This window comes from Ictalurus furcatus, chromosome 9 (genome assembly GCF_023375685.1).
Source record: "Ictalurus furcatus strain D&B chromosome 9, Billie_1.0, whole genome shotgun sequence".
Classification (NCBI taxonomy): Eukaryota; Metazoa; Chordata; class Actinopteri; order Siluriformes; family Ictaluridae; genus Ictalurus; species Ictalurus furcatus.
The window spans coordinates 6,846,978-6,868,958 of NC_071263.1; the positions used below are offsets into that span (position 1 = coordinate 6,846,978).

A 21,981-nucleotide genomic window follows, 5' to 3' on the forward strand; every position below is an offset into this window, starting at 1 on the left:
ACAAAGCAGTGTTCACTGCATTTATGGTGCATTTATAGTGAACCGCCCTATGAATCTAATTTTCCCACTGACAATTTGGTCAACACTAAAATGGCCCCAAGTGCACTTATGGAGAATAAATTCAGACACAGCACAGGCCTTACAAAGCCAGGTGTACAGGGTGATTCTGGACTACGTTTTGTACTCCGAGCAACTTTTATGTCCTTATGCACTTTTGAGTAATACATATGAACATGCTTCAATTGAAGTCTTGGCCATATGATAGGAGTAGCTTGATGGAATGTGACTCTCCAGAGAATAACACTCTTTACTTCTCCAGTTTAATGCTCATACATTTTTACATTTTTGAACATTGTTTAGTTGCACAGCTGCACATTCGTGGGCAGGACTTCAGTAGCCTCCACCTTTTCTCTCCAGAGTAGGCATGTAGTAGCTCTTTAAAGTTGAGCGGTGTGGCTCTTCCCTGGGCTGTAAAAATGTCAGGAAACAAAGATAATAACACAACCTTAAGGAGGAAGAAGGGACCATTTACTAACCAGTACCCATGATAATTATATACATATACAGTATCTCACAAAAGTGAGTACACCCCTAAGTGAAAATGTCCAAATTGGGCCCAATTAGCCATTTTCCCTCCCCGATGTCATGTGACTTGTTAGTGTTACAAGGTATCAGGTGTGTTAAATTTGGTGTCATCGCTCTCACACTCCCTCATACTGGTTCCTGGAAGTTCAACATGGCACCTCATGGCAAAGAACTCTCTGAGGATCTGTAAAAAAGAATTGTTGCTCTACATGAAGATGGCCCAGGTTACAAGAAGATTGCCAAGACCCTGACACTGAGCTGCAGCACAGTGGCCAAGACCATACAGTGGTTTAACAGGACAGGTTCCACTCAGAACAGGCCTCGCCATGGTCGACCAAAGAAGTCGAGTGCACTTGCTCGGCGTCATATCCAGAGGTTGTCTTTGGGAAATAGACGTATGAGTGCTGCCAGCATTGCTGCAGAGGTTGAAGGGGTGGGGGGTCAGCCTGTGAGTGCTCAGAACACACGCCGCACACTGCATCAAATTGGTCCACATGGCTGTTGTCCCAGAAGGAAGCCTCTTCTAAAGATGATGCACAAGAAAGCCCACAAACAGTTTGCTGAAGACAAGCAGACTAAGGACATGGATTACTGGAACCATGTTCTGTGGTCTGAGGAGACCAAGGTAAACTTATTTGGTTCAGATGGTGTCAAGCGTGTGTGGAAGCAACCAGGTGGGGAGTACAAAGACAAGTGTGTCTTGCCTACAGTCATCCATGGTGGTGGGAGTGTCATGGTCTGGGGCTGCATGAGTGCTACCGGCACTGGGGAGCTACAGTTCATTGAGGGAACCATGAATGCCAACATGTACTGTGACATACTGAAGCAGAGCATGATCCCCCTTCGGAGACTGGGCCGCAGGGCAGTATTCCAGCATGATAATGACCCCAAATACACTTCCAAGACTACCACTGCCTTGCTAAAGAAGCCGAGGGTGACACAACACACTAAACATTAATGTCTAAACCGTTGGCAACAAAAGTGAGTACACCCCTAAGTGAAAATGTCCAAATTGGGCCCAAAGTGTCAATATTTTGTGTGGCCACCATTATTTTCCAGCACTGCCTTAACCCTCTTGGGCATGGAGTTCACCAGAGCTTCACAGGTTGCCACTGGAGTCCTCTTCCACTCCTCCATGACGACATCACGGAGTTGGTGGATGTTAGAGACCAGACCATCACCTGATGGACTGGCCAAGCATGTCTCCAGAACTAAACCCTATTGAGCATCTGTGGGGCATCCTCAAACGTAAGGTGGAGGAGCACAAGGTCTCTAACAGTGGTGGAAAAGAATGGTGGCCACAAAAAATATTTACCCTTTGGGCCCAATTTGGACATTTTCACTTAGGGGTGTACTTACTTTTGTTGCCAGCGGTTTAGACGTTAATGTCTGTGTGAGTTATTTTGAGGGGACAGCAAATTTACACTGTTACACAAGCTGTACACTCACTACTTTACATTGTAGCAAAGTGTCATTTCTTCAGTGTTGTCACATTAAAAGATATAATAAAATATTTACAAAAATGTGAGGGGTGTTCTCACTTTTGTGAGATACTGTATAGATTAATGTTCTCTGTATTTACCTTCATTGAGCGTGAATGGCACTTTTTAGAGGTGATGGCTGGCAGCAACCCCTGGTGTGGTATGGCCAAAGCAGGCAGACTGGACACAGGGTAGGGCACTTTAGGAGTGGGCGCTGCCACGTTCAGCTTTGGGAGCTCCACAGGATAACGAGGCAAAACATATCTGCTGAGTGGCTCGGCTACATGCTTCAGCTGCTGCAGAAAAATTATGGTAGACAAAAACATTCCTAAATTCAAAGAAAATGCATTTTGCACAGCATCTTATGTTTTTATTGTTGTTTGTAATATAAGGCATTAACCAAAATTGGCTCTTTTTACAAATGATACAAAACAAAATTGATATAAAAGTCCTTATTAGCAAAGCATTTCTGATGGAAAAAATTACATAAATGCAAAATTTGATCCAGAAATTTACTACTAGGTAAAGCTACTAGTTTCAAATAAAAAGAAACATTGATTACAGCTACATTTAGGTTCAAGTTCTGGATGAGGTTTCCAGTAACTGTTGTAGTGAAAGCATATAAGCCAACGTACCTGGCGTCTCCCCTGCCGAGTATTACGCCAGAACTGCTCTACTGATCCTGGAGTCATGCTGTTGCTATCCTCCACAACCCCAATAGTCCTGTGAAGCCCTAGAGCTCTCCTTTCTGACAGTCTGTAGGGATAAAATCAATCAAAATGGGTCTTATGTTACATATGGTCAAATCTGATTGTAAAACAAATTTCACATTTGCATAAATTTGATTACTGCTGCGGCGGCATGGTCCAGCAAAGGCTATGGATAGAGAGATGAGGCGGGTTAAACTAGCAGGTAATGCCTGTCCCACCTGTGTGTTAAAAACTGGCAACCTACTTATGTATGTGTGTTTTCAATGAGTAGATGCTGTGAGCCACTGAGGGCTCTTCGAGCATGTGGCAGCTGCATGGGGATGCAGCTCTCTTTCCTCCTCCAGTTCCATCTCCCCAGGACTGAGGCACCAGGATCTGAAACTGGCACCCTTGGATCTGGTTTTCTCCCCACTTTTCCTCCCATCCCTCACTTTACTCTCTAATGTCCTCCCTTCTCCACACAGGGGGAACCTCCGGCAGGGAACTTCACAGGGTTTCTGGTGCTGCGGGGAAGTGTGGTTCTATGTCTACAGGTTTGCTAAACCTCAAAAAAAAAAAGTTGTCCCACAAGCCTCCATCTGTGTGCTCTTTGAATGTTTGAATGTGTACAGGCACAAGCCCCATTGTGTCATAGACATAATTGTGGAAAATTGGGAGGAAGGATCTTCTAACAGCAAAAATGAAATTCAGTATCTTCTGAACCTAAGAACAAAACTTAATCCATGTGACTATCTAACTGTCTATCACCATGCTCCTAGCAGTGTGACACCTAGGCCAAGACAGAAGCGACTCTCCACCAACCTTTTTCATTTTGCTTGATGTGTGTACAGTGATGCTTAAAAGTTTGTGAACTCTTAGAATTTTCTATACATCTGTATAAATATGACCTAAAACATCATCAGATTTTCACACATGGTCATTTAATTATTTAGGAAAATGATCCAGTATTACATATCTGTGAATGGAAAAAATATGTGAACCTTTGCTCTCAGTATCTGGTGTGACCCCCTTGTGCAGCAATAACTGCAACCAAACGTCTCCGGTAGCTGTTGAGCAGTCCTTTACATCAGCTTGAAGGAATTTTAGCCCGCTTCTCAATACAGAGCAGCTTTAGCTCTGGGATGTTGGTGGGTTTCCAAACATGAACTGCTTGCTTCAGGTCCTTCTACAACATTTCTAATAATTTAGGCCATTCCAAAACATTAACTTTATTCTTCTTTAACCATTCTTTGGTAGAATGACTTGTGTGCTTAGGGTCCTTGTCTTGCTGCATGCCCCACTTTCTCTTGAGATCCAGTTCATGGACAGATGTCCTGACATATAGATGTCCTGATATAATTCAGAATTCATTGTTCCATCAATGATGGCAATTCATCATGGCACAGATGCAGCAAAATAGGCCCAAACCATGATACTACTACCACCATGTTTCATAGATGGGATAAGGTTCTTATGCTGGAATACAGTATTTTCCTTTTTCCAAACATAACATGTTCTATTTAGGTCTTATCTGGCCACAAAACATTTTTCTAATAGCTTTCTGGCTTGTCCATGTGATTGTCAGCAAACTGCAGAAGGGCAGCAATGTTCTTTTTGGAGAGCAGTGGTTTTCTCCTTGCAACCCTGCCATGCTTTGTTGTTCATGCACTGTTGTTCAGTGCTTGCTTAGAAGTTACCCTGGGTTCCTGTGTGACCTCCTGCACTATTACACATCTTGCACTTGGAGTGATCTTTCTGTGTTTGGTTTATGCCAGATGTAACGGGACTCTGTCTTACAAATAGTTCCACTTTTGACTCATCAGTCCACAAAACCTTCTCCCAAAAGTTTGTGTTTGGGAAAAATTCAGATGAGCCTTAATGTTCTTCTGGGTTAGCAGTGGTTTTTACCTCGCCACTCTTGAATGGATGTCATGTTTGCTCCGTGTCTTTCTGATAGTGGAGTCATGAACAGTGACCTTTATTGATGCAAGAGAGGCTTGTAGTTCCTTTGATGAGGTTCTTGGCTCTTTAGTGACTTCCTGAATGAGCAGTTGCTGTGCTTTTGGAGGAATTTTGGAAGGTCTGCCACTTCTGGGAAGGTTCACCACTGTGTGAGTTTTTCCATTTGGAGATAATGGCTCTCACTGTGGTCCTTTGGAGTCCCAGAGCCTTTGAAATCGCTTTGTAACCCTTCCCAGACTGATGTATTACAGTCACTTTCTTCTTCATCATTTCTGGAACTTCTTTCAATTTTGGCATAGCATGTTACTGAGCAAGACCTTTTAAACCAACCTCATAGTGTAGAAAAAGTTCTATTTAAGTGTTGATTTGATTGAACGGGGTTTGCTGTAATCAGGCCTGGTGGCGCCTAGTCCAGCTAAACCACATTATAAATGCAGTTTCATAGATTTGGGGAATTAGTAACTACAGGGGCAAATACATTTTCACACAGGCCCAGTTGGTATTGGATACCTTTTTTGCTTCAATAAATAACTATCATTTAAAAGCTGTATTTTGTGTTTACTCAGGTTGCCTTTATTTTATCTTAAATTGTTTCAGAAATTAAAATAAAACCTAGTATGATATACACACAAAGACAGAAGAAATTAGGCAATTACTTATTCACAGCAGTGTATATAGGAAATTATTTAAAGCACCCCTGTAAATCAACCCTGCAAAATCTGTCCTGTGTGCAAGGGTCGCTCTTTAGACCTGCCACCAGAGAGTCCCTGGACCATTGAGTGCATGTTACAGAACCATAAATCCAGCATGGCTAAATGGACCATACACATGGCAGTTCCTGTCTTCACTGTCCTGCTTTTTAATATAGTGAATTCCCATGAGTTATAGACAGCAATAGATGGAAATGCATTTAAACTGTATTTTGAAAAAGTCAGCAATGAGGTAATCAGCTGATCATACACCATGACTATCTGTGAAACCATGATACTGTAACAACCCTACCTATGAAAGGCAGGGACTAGCAACAGGACAGTACGCTGCCAAATTTGGATGACTGGCACCTATGTTCCCCTACCAATGAGCAAACCGTTCATACTACTTGCACAAATAACAGCACTTAGTCTCACAACGAACTCAAAATAAAGCTGCCCAACACCGAAACAGGCCATGCAACTCATCAGCGTGAAGTTAGATCTACTTCAAAAATGATATCCTATCTTTGGGAAACGTAGGTCATCAGCATTTTATAGTAATGGAGTCAGTAAGGGACCATCTAAAAAGTGCATGACCTGGGCAACTGTATAAGATTCTACTAAGTTTATAGTCATCTACTTCACAGGATATCTAACTTATTGCAGTGTTAGGATACAGTATGGATAAAGAATTTTTTATAGCATATATATTATTATTGATATACCTTTTTATTACACATATAAACTTATTGTGCCATATAAAGATCTTAGACGGTTGCCCAGGTCATGCACTTTTTAGAAGGTCCCTTACTGACGGTACGTTTTACAAATCTGAGGGCACGGATTACAAAACTGAGGGTACGGTTTACACATGGCTGTATTTTTTTTCTTACCTGATACTAGGGGGGCTCCGCAGCTTTGTGAAAATGTCCATTGTAAAAACAAAACTATATAAATAAAATTTAATTAAAATAAATTTAGGGACAGCTAGACAGTGGCTGCTGCAAGTCCCCATTTACACTAAATGTGCAACCATTGCAATGTGTCATAGCACCATGTATGGCAGCTCTCTCAGACACATCAAACTTTCTGAAAGGGTTAAGGTGACACCATTAGCTTTCTGATTATGTAGCAACTCTTGATGGCCTTTCAGTTACACCATATCCCATATTTCTGGGATAAACATTTCATCCCAGAAATATTGCTAAGGTTAGAAATCTACTGTTACTATATGATGCAGAAAAATTAATTCATGCTGCCTCTAGTTTGGACTATTATAATACCTTAAACCCTCTGGATCTGGAGGGTTTATGGGCAGAGACAATTCTGGTCAGCTGAGATGTTTCGATGCTGGAGATTTTGGCTGCTGTGCATGAGTAATGATTCATTTACACTATCCGGGGTCACCTAGAAGAGGATGCTTTTGTGACAATGTCCATTGTATTTTAAAATGGACTTCCGGCTGAGCATGTGAGTGAGAAGACACGCGTGGTGTGAGCTCCCGAGCATTTTATCTTTTTAATTGTGCTTTTCAGGCAACCTGAATCTTTTCTAAGACATTTGGTGTGTTCTTTTTCAATTGCTCGGTCTACAATTATAACCAGAAAGGACTTATGGCTTCTGAAAGACTACGGAAACCTAAGTCTTCACCGAGCATGATGAGTCATGGCGACAAGTTACCATTTGACCTGGAAAACCTCCGCACCGCTTTGATCGCGGAGCTAACATCTACCATCACAGTACAGGTGAAAGCAGTTATTGACTCAGCTCTGTCCCCAGTTGTTGCGTCTTTTGAGAGTTTTAAATCGGGCATTGAATCACAAGAGCGACGTACTGACGAGCTTGACCAGCACCTGAACAATTACAATGACCGCATTGTAGCACTGGAACAGACAGTGCTAACGCTAATTTCAGCTAACAAACAACTCACCAATAAACTGGAGTACCTGGAGTCCTGTTAACAGCACTGCAATCTCCGGGTCATCGGTATTTCAGAATGAGAAGAAGGGAGTGATCCAGTAACATATATTTCAAAATTTTTTCAGGATGTACTCGGATCGGAAATCTTTCCAACCGCTCCATTACTGGATAGAGCGCACCATGCCCCGTGCCCTCGGAGGAGCGAGAGAATCAAAGGCCCAGAGTGATGATTGTGTGGGTTCACTACTTTCAGGGCATAGAAAAAGTTGTTCGACGCGGGAATTGGAATCAACTTTTCCATCAGGGCCGTAAGGTCTTCATCTTTCCTGACTTCAACTCCAGTGCCGCTAAGAGGAGGATGGCCTTCGCTGTGGTGAGAAACAGCTTGCGTGAGAGAAATGTGCGGTTTTCTCTCAGATACCCTGCTCGCCTTCGGATTAGGGCTGCACGATTATGGCCAAAATGATAATCCCGATTATTTTGATCAATATTGAGATCTTGATTATTCATCACGATTATTAATTGATTTTAGTGACAACATATTTTTATTGCACTTTCACATTTATTAAGTTTTTTCATGCCACAATATAACACACAAGTAGGCATGAGAAAACCTGAGCTGGTCAATTATGACAGAATTTAAGAACATAGTGTGAGCCATGACAAATTAATTTACCTAAATTTAAACTAAATTTAATATTTTCAGTTAATTTTACAGACTGTATGCAAAAAAACAACCGTTAACCTGTTCCACCTTGTAAACAAATACAATAAACATCAATGTTCAGTCTTTGAAGTCTGCTCCTCTTAAATATATTTAAAGCTACACTATTAGACATTTTCCACTGTAATGGTTCTGGGCTGGAGTTCTCGAACCGCTCTGTGTATATTGTATATATATCTGAATAATCTCATATAGGATGTGATTGGGTGAGTTCATTTACCCGTCAGATGGGAAGCACTTTAGTTTAATGGTGTTCATTACTGATGCTCCGATCCAGATACCAATCTTTTCATGTTTAAACTTTAATCAGGAGGTCTGTCATAAACAGTTAAATGTAAGCTCTCTGCTCATGGTCACTGTTAATTGAGTTAAAATAATAGCAATGAGAAATACTTTTGGTTAATTGATAAATAAACAAGCATAAAATATTTCTTTTTAAATATCTTAAACAACAGAGTGTCCTAATTAAAAGTAGACTAACACAAAAATTATCCACATTAGGAAAAAGGCTAATAGCTTTCTAAGGAAATAGCTTACTAAGCTATTTAGTGTCAAATTGATATTAAATGCAACCCATAGTAATTAAACATTATCCATTCATCCATCCATTTTCTATACTGCTTAATCCTTTTCAGGGTCACGGGGAAACCTGGAGCCTATCCCAGGGAGCATCGGGCACAAGGCAGGGTACACCCTGGACAGGGTATTAAACATTATTTCACTTCTCATTTTATTTATATTTAATGAAGTTATTATAATATCTTTTTTATATTAAATGATTTATTTATAACTAAGCACATTTTCTGTCTTACATTTTAGTAGTTTTATTTTTGTTTGATTATCAGTTTTAGATGGGTTCCCCCAGTACAGTGTCCATGTCTGCTGATAATATTGTGTTTTGGGGGGATTAAATCAAAACATGGAAACTGGAGTTGACTTTTCTAGTTATATCTGGCAACCGTGAGTTTAAATGAAGAGAATTAGCGTGAATGGAGAGCTGCAACATACTGTATGTTTACAGATGGAATAGTTGCTACTCTTGATTATGATTGGTGAGGAATTTTTTAATAAAGAAGTTTGAATAAAACCCAGCTTGTAGCATTAGCATTATTATTAATTTATTCCGCGTGAAGCCTCTGTGTCTACACGAGAAGGTGCAAGTTCAGGTCATTTTGCAGGATCAATAAAAGGTGGCAGTTTGTGAGATTGGAAAGTTAAGATGAAAAGCAGTGTGAAAGTAACTTTTGCACGGTGTAGATGCATTTTGGAGTTGTAGTTTTTATCCCGACTGCATTATACAACTCCGAACTGGTCACTCGCACCGGTGCGAATAAATATTTAATCACAGTCGCACAAAATACTTTTCAGTCACAAATGCGAGTGAAATGGTAACACTGTAGAGCCCCAAGTTCACCTGCAAAAGTTTTTTCCCCATTCGGCGTGATGACATTTAATGTTCCCGACAACCTCAGTATTGACATTTAGCATCATGTTAATGTCATGATTTCTCCTCGCGCAATGCTCGAAGCGAAACTGGCAGCTTGAGCGCTAAAATGCTACCTTTATTTCCGGGTTTTGGCCCTACAAAATGACGTCAACACTGCGCTGCTCTGTGGTGAGTGACTGTAAGTGTAGGAAGTGTTTGATTTGATCTGCAGAGGAGTTTTCTATGAGCGGAGGACGAACTTTAAACGTTAATATCGCAGTTGATCATGTTCATTTAATCATGGGCAGGCAAAATCGTAATCGCGATCGATATTCGATTAGCCCTACTTCGGATAGACCTCAGTGATGAGAGGCTTCAATTCGACTGCCCCAAAAAGCGCAACTATGGTTTAATGAACGGTATCCTTCATCTTAAGCTGTCTACATGACAGTTAACCAATTTATTAATACCTGTAATGTGACTGTAAAGCTACGCGGATGTGGGCAACCATATCAGTTTCCATGTAAATCTATAGGTTGCCTGAGATACATGGCAATTGTGGTACCTTTTATGCTCGGGAGTGACGTCACACAACAAGAATAGGTGTGGTTTACAAGTATTGGATGTTCCAGTGTTGTAGGGTTCTGCCTCCATTGTTTGGGAATGGAGAGAAGACAATTGATGGTCAGGGGGTGGTGGGGTGGGGGAGGGTGGGGTGTTGTTGTTGTGGGTTTTTCTCCTCCCCCCCCCCCCCCCCCATTGATATCAACCTCTCTGTACTCCATTCTGTACTAATCTAAATTGATGGGAAATAACCAAAGCTTGATCAGATTCCTAAGTTGGAATGTGAAAGGTCTGAATGGTCCCATTAAAAGATCCAAGGTTTTGACACGTTTAAAACTACAAAAACCTGATGTTGCATTTCTTCAGGAAACCCATCTCAGTCTCAGGGATCAACACAGACTCCAAGCTCGCTGGACATTGCATATGTTCCACTCCAATTTTGATTACAGGTCCAGAGGAGTTTCTATTCTGAGAAGTAAGACTGTGCCCTTTTCTTTTGATAAAGTTATTTCTGATATAAATGGTAGATATGTGATTGTGGAAGGGAAGTAGTTTTGGTGAATGTATATGTATATATAATTTTGATAATGCTCCTTTTGCTCAGAATTTGTTGTCAAAAATTTCTGCTTTGAACACACATCTCTTTATATTTGGAGGAGATTTAAACTGTGTTACTGACCCAGTTTTGGACAAATCTAGTGCTGTTACAAAGGCTCCCTCTGCAATGGCAAAGGTATTCTCTGAGTTTATGGTTCAGAATGGTTACATTGATCCGTGGAGGTATTTTAACCCCACAGTGAGAAAATATTCTTTTTTTCTCACATACATAAATCTTTTTCTCGTATTGATTACTTTTTTATTAATAACTCTCTAATTTCTCGGATTGTAAACTCTGTATATCTACCAATTGTTATTGCAGACCACGCTCCTTTAAGTCTTGACATTCTTCTACTTTCGAATTGCGCCTTTTGCCCACCATGGAGGCTTAATTCTCTACTTTTATCCGATTCAGCATTTTGCAAGTATATTTCTACTTCAATAGATGATTTTCTTCTTACTAATCAAACTGATTCAATCTCTTACTCTTTACTTTGGGAAACTCTAAAGGCCTTCTTAAGGGGACAGATAATCTCTTATTCTGCTCATGCCGATAAGAAATGTAAGGATAAGAAAAAAGAGATATAAGATCATATTCAAGCTATTGACAGCAGGCGGAGTTCAATTTGTTATCGACAAGTGAGGCGGAGAGACTTTTGTTACATACGCGTGGCAATTATTATGAATATGGGGATAAAGTCAGTTGGTTGTTGGCTCACCAACTGCGTAGCCGAGCAGCTTTGCACTCTATTACTCAAATTATGCAGTCCAGTGGTGCATTAACCTCGGATCCTGTAGAAATTACTTAAACTTTTAAAAGTTTTTACTCGTCTTTATGCACCGCTGGAGCTCCTGACAATTCAGGTAACATGGACTATTTTCTTAGTAATATTGATTTTCCCAAAGTTGACCCTCTATTGGTATATGAACTTGACAGCCTCCCTCAACTTCCCTCCCTGCTATGGTGTTCTCCTCCCTTCCTATACCCCTTTCACACTACACGGATAATCCAATCGTATGTACCTCTCTAAAACTTTTCTATCAGTTTTGCTGTCATTTTAAATCTATATCGGCCTCAACCGTAACCATGGCCTATAGGTGGGCTGGATGCCCAGTCCCTACCATGCAGTGTCTCTTCCTTCTGTGAATTAATTTGAGAAATGCTACTCCAGGTCTAGTCTGTGCTGCTGCTACTTGGGTAGGACAGTGCACTTTCTCCAGCATGTCTCCATGTATGTCATCTCGGAACTCTTTCCCATGTAGTCATAAAGTGTGTCTGTTCCTCATGACATTGTGAAATGTGAATGTTATAAATGTAACTGTGGTTCTATGAACCTGGGATAAGTGCCAGAGTTCCTGATCATTCATAAGTACTGAACCAGCCCACATTTAAGGTTCCAGGGAAAGATGGCTTTGTGACTTCAGCTAAACCTGATTGAGTTATAATATAAATAAATCTTTCTATCAATAGAGTACAAGTAGAAGCCATTTTTGTCACATATATATTCTAGCACAATGAAATTCTTTTTTCGCATATCCCAGCTTGTTAGGAAGCTGGAGTCAAAGCCATAATACAGTGCCCCTGAGGCAGAGAGGGTCAAGGGCCTTGCCCAAGGGTCCAACCATGGCCATTTCTAGGCATGGATGAACTATGAGTTCTCCTCGGGCACCCCAACGCCACCGCCCGACTCACCCACCCAAAAGAAAGAGAGTGAGTACCAGGGGTATAACTTGGCCCGGGCATTAGGGGCTGTAGCCCTGAAGATTTTTTTTTTAGCCCCAAAAAATTCTCCATTTGGAGCAGTTTGTAACTTTTACACAAGTAAAAGAAGACTGCAATGTTGTAATTTGTATCTTCAGTGAATGAAGAGTTATTTTATTTTCAGTGAGCAGAAGCAAGACCAATCAGAAAGGGTTTATTTAAAGGGTTTAAAATATGTGGAAATACTTGTGTCTTATTGGCTGACAGGTCTCAATTCTGCCAAACGCTAGCTCACACAGTCAGTGAGTGTGAGGGGGAAAAATAGATGTATGCCGATTTATTCTTCTTCTTCTTCTTTTTTTTTTAAACCAGTAAAGGGTTTGAAACTCCTCTCATGCTGAGATAAAAAATGTTCAGCAACCTTGGACACAAGCACCTCTAACAAGAATTCACTAAAATTATTTACCTTATAACCTAATGAATACTTTTTTATAGACTCACTATCTTAACACCTGCCATGCACGATATGGCTAAAAGTTTGTGGACCTGACCATCACACCCATATGTGGGCCTTCCCCAAACTGTTGCCACAAAGTTGAAAGCACACAACAGCCTAGCAAATCTTTGTATACTATAGCATTAAGATTTCTTTCACTGGCAGAGCCCAAACCCATTCCAGCATGAGAATGCCACTGTGCACAAAGTGAGCTACATAAAGACATGGTTGTGCCAAGGTTGGTGTGGAATTTGACTGGCCTGCATAGAACCCTGATGTCAATTCCACAGAACACCATTGTTCACTAACCGGAATACCGACTATGTGCTAGACCTCCTCCCCCAATACCTGACCTCATGAATACTCTTGTGGCTGAATGGGCAAATCCCCACAGCCATGCTACAAAATCTAATGGAAAGTCTACCCAGAAGAGTGGAGGTTATTACAACACCAAATGGGGACTAAATATGGAATGGGATGTTCAACAAGTGCACATGGGTGTGACTGGTCAGATGTCCACAAACTTTTGGCCATAGTGTATTAAGGCATGTTTCACATAAAATAAATGTATATGAGAGTAAATTGGAATGTGCCAGTGGGTGTTTCCACACAGCTGAAGCTAATTAATCAACTGTATTCAAATCACTGCTTGTTTTGATGGCATACAAGTTTAATGATTGTGATGGTGATTAATTCATATCATTCTGTACTCTCAAATGAATTTGATTTCTGTGCAATGAAGCTTGATGAATAACAGGTATAAGATGCACCTTTCTGCATGACTTTAATTCATTACCACTGTACGAGGTAATATAGAATGGCTGTAACTGAATTCATGTAGTCACTAGGTATTATAATGCTTTGAAATCTGTAAATGCTGAGCTAAGGCAATAAAACTTTTATTAATCTGAGCAATGATGCACACATTGCTGATTGACTTCATATCCAAAAAACGTGTTTAGTAAATTTAGCTGGATAATGTTTAATGGTCCATAAAAGTCTTGACTGAACAGTTTTTGAGTGAAATAGTTTTGATAATATAGTTGAGTGTCACAAGCTGGAACTAGATAGGTAAAGTTTGTCATAACAAACTTGGCCTGATGTTGGCTTGAGAAGTGTGAAAGATAGATAGAGTGCAATCGTTATAGAGTTGATTAGATAAGTGGATCTAATGTAATCTGTAGAGTTGGACAGACAGACAGATTAACATATCTGTTAATCTGTCTGTCTGTCTGTCCAACTCTACAGATTACATTAGATCCACTTATCTAATCAACTCTATAACGATTGCACTCTATCTATCGACTGAGACAGAAAGATAGATAGTAGCCATAACGCAATTCTCCTCACTGAGCCGAGCATTTTGAAATGCCACATCTATGTTGTGGTAGTTTTTGTAATTCCACTTTATTAATAGACAGAACACAAACACGGCTAATTTTATTCTTTACACACAGCGGTTAGCGTAGCGTTAGCTTGCTTGCTAGCGAACACAGCTAATTTTAGTCTTCACAATCCGCGGTTAGTGTAGCGTTAGCTCACTTACTAGCAAACACAGCTAATTAGATAGATAGATAGATAGATTGAGAGATAGATAGATAGATAGATAGATGGATAGATAGATAGAGTGCCAATAGTTGTAGAGTTAGATAAATAGATAGATAGAGTGCCAATAGTTGTAGAGTTGGATGGATAGATAGATGGATGGATAGATAGATAGAGTTCCAATAGTTGTAGAGTTGGATGGATGGATAGATAGATAGATAGATAGCCAATAGTTGTAGAGTTGGATGGATAGTTGGATAGATAGATGGATGGATAGATATGTAGATAGATAAAGTTAGATAGATAGATAGAGTGCCAATAGTTGTAGAGTTGAATGGATAGATAGATAGTTGGATAGATAGATAGAATACCAATAGTTGTAGAGTTGGATAGATAGATAGATAGTTGGATAGATAGATAGATAGAGTGCCAATAGTTGTAGAATTGGATAGATAGAGTTCCAATAGTTGTAGAGTTGGATAGATAGATAGATATGTAGATAGATAGATAGTTAGATAGATACAATACCAATAGTTGTAGAGTTGGATGAATAGATAGTTGGATAGATAGATGGATAGACAGATGGATAGATAGATAGATAGATAGATAGAATACCAATAGTTGTAGAGTTGGATGAATAGATAGTTGGATAGATAGATGGATAGACAGATGGATAGATAGATAGATAGATAGATAGAATACCAATAGTTGTAGAGTTGGATGAATAGATAGTTGGATAGATAGATGGATAGACAGATGGATAGATAGATAGATAGATAGATAGAATACCAATAGTTGTAGAGTTGGATGAATAGATAGTTGGATAGATAGATGGATAGACAGATGGATAGATAGATAGATAGAATACCAATAGTTGTAGAGTTGGATGAATAGATAGTTGGATAGATAGTTGGATAGACAGATGGATAGATAGATAGATAGATAGATAGATAGAATACCAATAGTTGTAGAGTTGGATGGATAGATAGTTGGATAGACAGATGGATAGATAAATAGATAGATAGATAGAATACCAATAGTTGTAGAGTTGGATGGATAGATAGTTGGATAGACAGATGGATAGATAAATAGATAGATAGATAGAATACCAATAGTTGTAGAGTTGGATGGATAGATAGATGGATGGATAGATAGAGTTCCAATAGTTGTAGAGTTGGATGGATGGATGGATGGATAGATAGATAGCCAATAGTTGTAGAGTTGGATGGATACTTGGATAGATAGATGGATGGATAGATATGTAGATAGATAAAGTTAGATAGAGTGCCAATAGTTGTAGAGTTGAATGGATAGATAGATAGTTGCATAGATAGATAGAATACCAATAGTTGTAGAGTTGGATGGATATATAGATAGTTGGATAGATAGATAGATAGATAGAGTGCCAATATTTGTAGAGTTGGATAGATAGAGTTCCAATAGTTGCAGAGTTGGATAAATGGATAGATAGAGTGCCAATAGTTGTAGAGTTGGATGGATAGATAGATGGATGGATAGATAGAGTTCCAATAGTTGTAGAGTTGGATAGATAGTTGGATAGATAGATGGATGGATAGATATGTAGATAGATAAAGTTAGATAGGTAGATAGATAGATAGAGTGCCAATAGTTGTAGAGTTGAATGGATAGATAGATAGTTGGATAGATAGATAGAATACCAATAGTTGTAGAGTTGGATGGATAGATAGATAGATAGTTGGATAGATAGATAGATAGAATACCAATAGTTGTAGAGTTGGATGGATAGATAGTTGGATAGATAGATGGATAGACAGATGGATAGATAGATAGAATACCAATAGTTGTAGAGTTGGATGGATAGATAGATAGTTGGATAGATAGATGGGTAGATAGACAGAGAGTGCTAATAGTTGTAGAGTTGGATGGATGGATGGATGGATAGATAGATAGATGGATAGTGCCAATAGTTGTAGAGTTGGATAGATAGATAGATAGTTGGATAGATACATTATCTCACAAAAGTGAGTACACCCCTCACATTTTTGTAAATATTTGATTATATCTTTTCATGTGACAACACTGAAGAAATGACACTTTGCTACAATGTAATGTAGTGAGTGTACAGCTTGTATAACATTGTAAATTTACTGTCCCCTCAAAATAACTCAACACACCACACAGCCATTACTGTCTAAACCGCTAGCAACAAAAGTGAGTACACCCCTAAGTGTACTCACTTTTGTGAGATACTGTAGATAGAGTGCCAACAGTTGTAGAGTTGGCTAGATAGATAGTTGGATAGATAAGAGAGTTGGATGGATAGATAGACAGATAGACAGATAGATAGATAGATAGATAGAAAGAATTCTTGGACATTCTGAGCCAGGCTCTGAACTTTCCGTTAATGTAAGCGAATGGGAGTTTTTGGGATTTTTCATCTGCGTTTTTAGGAAAATCGTAAGTCCGATCACTTTGAAAAGATATATAGCAACATGAGTCAGAGCAGTCTGAAGATCTGACCCGAGTTTGGTGGTTGTAGCTTTAAAGCTCTAGTACTATTTAGAGTCAAATTTTAGTCTCAGAAGAAACGGAAGAATAATAAGTTAAAATAGCATTTCATTTAACTTTCTCAAGCCAATATAATAATATTCTGTATTGGCAAACATACATTGACTGGTGTGGAGGGTCAAGGTTTTTTTGGGATTCATGTTTCTTGTACTGACAGTAATGTTCTAATAGCCACATTACCAGTCTTACAAAGATTTAAGACATGTTTTAGAGTTTAATAATGGCTTTCTTGCTATTACTTTTTTATTATTTTTATACCATTCTGCCTCTAGTTGCGTTTTAGTGTGCATGTGCCAGGTGCTTCTCACCGTAGCTCTCTGAAACAGGTGTGCTGCAGTGCTGTACGTGGACTTATACGTTCATCTGGATCATAAGCCAGCATCTGATAGAGCAAAGAGAGGCTAGGAGCTGAACAGCGAGGGATCAGCTGAGAAAGCCCACAACCTTTCCGAGGTAAGAAATCGAAAGGCATCACTCGAGACCTTAAGTATAAGGAGACATGGACCAAAAAAATCTAAACAAATTTTTGAAGGGAATTGTATTTTGTTAAAATGTTAACAGAATATATATATATATATATATATATATATATATATATATATATATATATATATATATATATATATATATATATAAATAATATAAATAAATAAATATATGCTGCACTGGAGAGATTGTCAGAGTGCCAGTGCAAACTCACTGTTTGAACTTTTGGAGAACCATGCAGTCTGGTGTGCCCAGAACATCATGTATCTTGGACACCTGATCCACCTCATTAGTCCCTGGAAACAGAGGCTTCAAGCTAAAAGACAATGAGATAAATTAATGTATTAGAAACCAAAAAATGAATGACAATGACTTTAGAATACTGGATGTATTGAATGTATAAATAACACAACAAAGCAACCTGAGAATTTCAAAGAACACGCAGCCTGCACTCCATGTGTCCATTTTGAGTGAGTAGTAGCCATCTGTAAGCAGACACTCGGGAGCTCTGTACCACCGTGTAGAGATGTATTCTGTGTGAGGAGGCTTGCAATACACACTCCTAGAGGAGCCAAAGTCTGCCAGTTTCAGGAGGTCATGCTATTCAGAAAATTAAGTAAGTTATGAATAAGTTTACTAATGGAAATTTGTTTGCATATTCAAAAAAGAATTGGTTTAACTTACATTTTTTGACTCCTATGGTTCAACTTACTTTAATTAAAATATTCTCTGGTTTCACATCTCTGTGGAAAATCCCATTGCTTAAAAAATAGGAAAATACATACATATATATAAAAAAAGTCAACCCGTGTTTTTAATTTTTTTTTTTACATTTAAAATAAAAAAACTGGAAGAAAACAAATTAACCATTACTTGATGTATAAATGAAAAGCAATGATAGAACCTACCTGTGCATATGATCCAGAGCTTTACAAAGCTGATACATGTAGTTTTTTACTTTGCTTTCAGATAAAGGATACTGTCTTCCTACAGTTGCATAAAGTTAAAACACAATCACTACATGCAAGGACTATTATATATATATATATATATATATATATATATATATATATATATATATATATATATATATATATATATATAATCACCATACATACATACACTATATGGCCAAAAAGTATAGTGGCTGCCTGACCATGACCCCCAAACTTTTGTCACAAGTTGGAGGCACATCATGGGCTTATACTGCAGCATGATGATTTCCCTACACTGGACCTAATGGGCCTAGTTCAAACCTGTTCCAGCATGACAATGCCCCTGAGCACAAAGCCAGCTCCATAAAGGGATGGTTTTCCAAGGTTGATTCGGAAGAACTAGAGAATGAATTTGAACACCAACTGACCACCAGGCCTTCCTGCCCAACAGTGCCCAACCTCACTAATGCTCTTGTGGCTGAATGAGCAAATCCTCACAGAAACATTCCAAAATCCAGTGGAAAGCCTTGCCAGAAGAGTGGAAGCTTTTATAAGGTGGGGCCAACTCCATATTAGTGCCATGCCTTTAGAACTGTATGTTCAACAAGCACATATGGGTGTCATGAGCAGCTGTCCATATACATTTGACCATATAGTACAGCTTATTATATTACTTTTGAGTTACAATATTTTAAACTGAAGTATGAAAGTAAAATTAAATTGGAGAAACAGCTTTAACCCCAAACCCATTGGTCTGGTTAGACCTAGGTAATGGTGGAAAGCTTTAAACAAACCAGCTCCTGATTATGTACTTATTCTTGTTAAAATTAATATTATTTGAAATACCTCTAATCAACTCGTAGACATTCATCTCCATAAGTTCACATATCAAAGACAAGGTCCTTGTGTCTCGGTCACTGAAAAGAACATAATTGGGCTGAAATCAGTCCTACAGGAAAATAATCTGGAGAGGATTACTGATATTAATTCAATTTCTTTCTAAATGTTTGTGTACTTACAATATTACTTCATGAAGCTGCAGTATATTAGGATGCAAACTCAGTCTCTTCATTGCTTGGACCTCACGGAGGTTGTGTGCCTGTTCCAGGCTGGGTAAAGAGGTTAGCTGAGCCAAATGCTTAATTGCAAATGTCAAGACACCATTTAAACATAAATTATTCAAAATGTTCAGCTAGTACAAACTGCTTATTTCACATGAAAAGACAGAAGAGCAGCTGTAGGAGATCTAGTCAGACAGACTGACAAGTCTCAAAATAATGTTAACCCTAATGGAGGAAGCCTTGAATGATTCAGGGAGCCAAAAGCACAAAGACAGGGGCCCTGGCACATGTCCTAAGGGTGTTGAAGTGAGGTGGGCTGCTCAGGACTTGAGTGCTGCATTCGACTTAACTCAGAAGTGGGAAACTGGAGTTCATAATTATTTTATTTTCGATCTCCCTGCATTCAAACTACAAAATTGGGTAAAAACATACCCAAACATCGACCTTGAAGACTCAATTGCCAGATGAAACTGAATACTTTTTAATTAGCTGAATAATCATGTTGGGACTGATTTTTGGCCAAATTGGATTTGTATTTTATTTAAGAATCGAATACATTTATAAATTTTATGCTGTGAATGAGTGTGATGTTGATTGACATGACACAAAGCCTTGTTTGATATTGAATTGGGGGGCAGGAAAAATCAGATGGATACAACAATTGCACCTTTATGCCTCCAGATAGGTACAGACAGGTTACAAATTAAAGCAAAAACAGGTGGCTGGGTTATGCGGGGGTGTGGGTGAAGTATCGGGGGGTTAGGGTAACCTGGCCTGGGTGAAGATGTTTTCTTTAGCTCCGAATAATTCTCCACTTGGAGCGGTTTGTCACTGTGGTTTGAGGGAATGGTTTGGGTCCACTTGTCCCCTTGGAGGACATGTCTATCCTGTGTACCCAATGTAGGCTCACTGAATGGTTTGATGAGTATGAAAATAATGTGAATCATATATTATGGCCTTAACAGTCACCAGATCTCAAGTGAGAGATCTGAGAGATTTAAACAGAGCTCTATACCACCATCATCAAAAATTAACCTGAGGGACTAGCTTTTGGAAGCATGATATTCATCAATCCAGTACTGTTCCAGTGACTTGTATAATCTATGCCAAGGGGCACTTATGCTAATCTGGCAGCTTGTGAGGGCCCACCACCTTACTATGACGCGTTGTGTTTGTTTCTTTTCATTCGTCAGTCCATAACGGGTTAAAAGGATAAGCACGTGCCGCAGTGACCTCATCCTGCCTAGGTCGTCACCAAGGCGACCATAAAGCTGAAAGGGGGATAAGGAAGTGCGAGCCTCTTCCTTTGTTTTAAAGCACCCAGCTGTTAAAATGTGAAAAAGAAGCAACTAAAAAGCTACGCATACCTGTTAATGCTCTGCTTCATTGTTTTGCACGCATAGTGTTTCCCGTCCTTGAGGTTTTGCACTCTCGTCACTTCGGAAAACGTGCCTTCTCCGATCTTCTTTATTATTTTGTAATCTACAGTGCACAGAAATAAAATCGTGATTCATTTCAAACATGACACATGATCTATTTTTATGCGTATACTGTTTTGACTATAGTGCATTTGTCTATAATAATTAGCCACCTACGTTAGCTATCTAGAGAATAATTCATAACGGACTACAGAGCTAACCTTGGCATGTTGCTAACTAAACGCGTTATTTTTCATAATGTTTTCAAGGTTTTCTAACTTACTGTCCATGTTTCAGTACGAGCCCTGGCTGTACGGACAGAGCACGAAATGATTTTTGATTGTACGCATCGCTGCTACTACTGTATTTTACCCGCGACGTTATTAGCTGCTTATAAAAAAACATTCTCGCGTTGCTGTTTAATCCGAGTCCCTGGCAGCATATTTGCATCGCTTCCTGACCGTCGCCATATTAGTTCGCTGGCTACAGTAACCCTGGTAACCGCGCGCCTGAACTCTGACCCGTGCGCTGAGCCAAACGATTAATTTAGTAAACAATACATTACGCAACTACATAAGCGTATTTCTTCTATATTTTGCGTAGTTGTGAAATGCTTTACACAAGCGTATTTTCTCCTATATCAGGTAATGCTGTATCGAGAGATCCATTTGTGACATTTGTAGAAAATGTCAGGGCTGTATTAAACGGGACAGGCGCGTATGAGGTTAGGAAGGAAACGTACCCTGTTTGGCAAGATGATTTGTAAGCGCAAGATCAGCTTCCGAACACAGCTTCTTGTCGTTGTCCGTTTGATGCATTGCAAACGTGATCAGACGTTTTATTTTTCCTTGCAACTAACCAACCAATTTTCATTCCAATGGTATAACCATGTCAAATGTCACGTGTATTTAAATTCCAGTTTCAGTCCCAACGCTTGATGATAATCCCGACGTTTTGGTGGCATTAGTATTCTGATAACATATCTAACATTTAATAGCTAACCAATAATTAACTCATTTCGTGCCTTTCACTATTTTGTATCTACACTTAAGATTCTAATAAAACAGCTGAAACATAAGCATAAAAAGTCAGCCGAAAATAAACTATGCCACTTGCCACTCGGGATATTAATTGTTCGATTTTAATAT

The 21,981-nt window shown here is 39.2% G+C and overlaps 1 protein-coding gene across 4 annotated transcripts; it reads right to left on the reverse strand.

Moving 5' to 3' along the window:
* Positions 1–311: 311 nt before the first annotated feature.
* LOC128613145 (MAPK/MAK/MRK overlapping kinase) lies at positions 312–21,973 on the reverse strand. 4 transcript variants are annotated; one of them, XM_053633745.1, is made up of 12 exons: positions 21,576–21,973; positions 20,783–20,897; positions 19,374–19,463; positions 19,201–19,271; positions 18,328–18,406; positions 18,132–18,162; positions 17,841–18,019; positions 17,634–17,735; positions 17,242–17,415; positions 2,702–2,822; positions 2,168–2,362; positions 312–468 (listed from the first exon to the last, which is right to left on the reverse strand). In XM_053633745.1, exons 1-12 carry the CDS (start codon positions 21,649–21,651, stop codon positions 391–393), a joined length of 1,311 nt encoding a protein of 436 aa, XP_053489720.1. In that variant the 5' UTR covers positions 21,652–21,973; the 3' UTR covers positions 312–390. The 4 variants fall into 4 exon arrangements, with proteins under 4 accessions (XP_053489720.1, XP_053489719.1, XP_053489718.1 ...); XM_053633744.1 differs by having other exon boundaries at positions 2,168–2,359; positions 18,132–18,180; XM_053633743.1 differs by having other exon boundaries at positions 18,132–18,180.
* Positions 21,974–21,981: the final 8 nt, after the last annotated feature.

Coding starts and splice junctions, on each gene's coding strand:
- LOC128613145 (XM_053633743.1), bottom strand. CDS start 21,651: ATGCATCAAACGGACAACGACAAGAAGCTGTGTTCGGAAGCTGATCTT. Junction 17,736..17,840: donor GTGTTCTTTGAAATTCTCAG/GTTGCTTTGTTG, acceptor ATTGTCTTTTAG/CTTGAAGCCTCTGTTTCCAG. Junction 469..2,167: donor GCCATTCACGCTCAATGAAG/GTAAATACAGAG, acceptor ACATTTTTACAG/CCCAGGGAAGAGCCACACCG.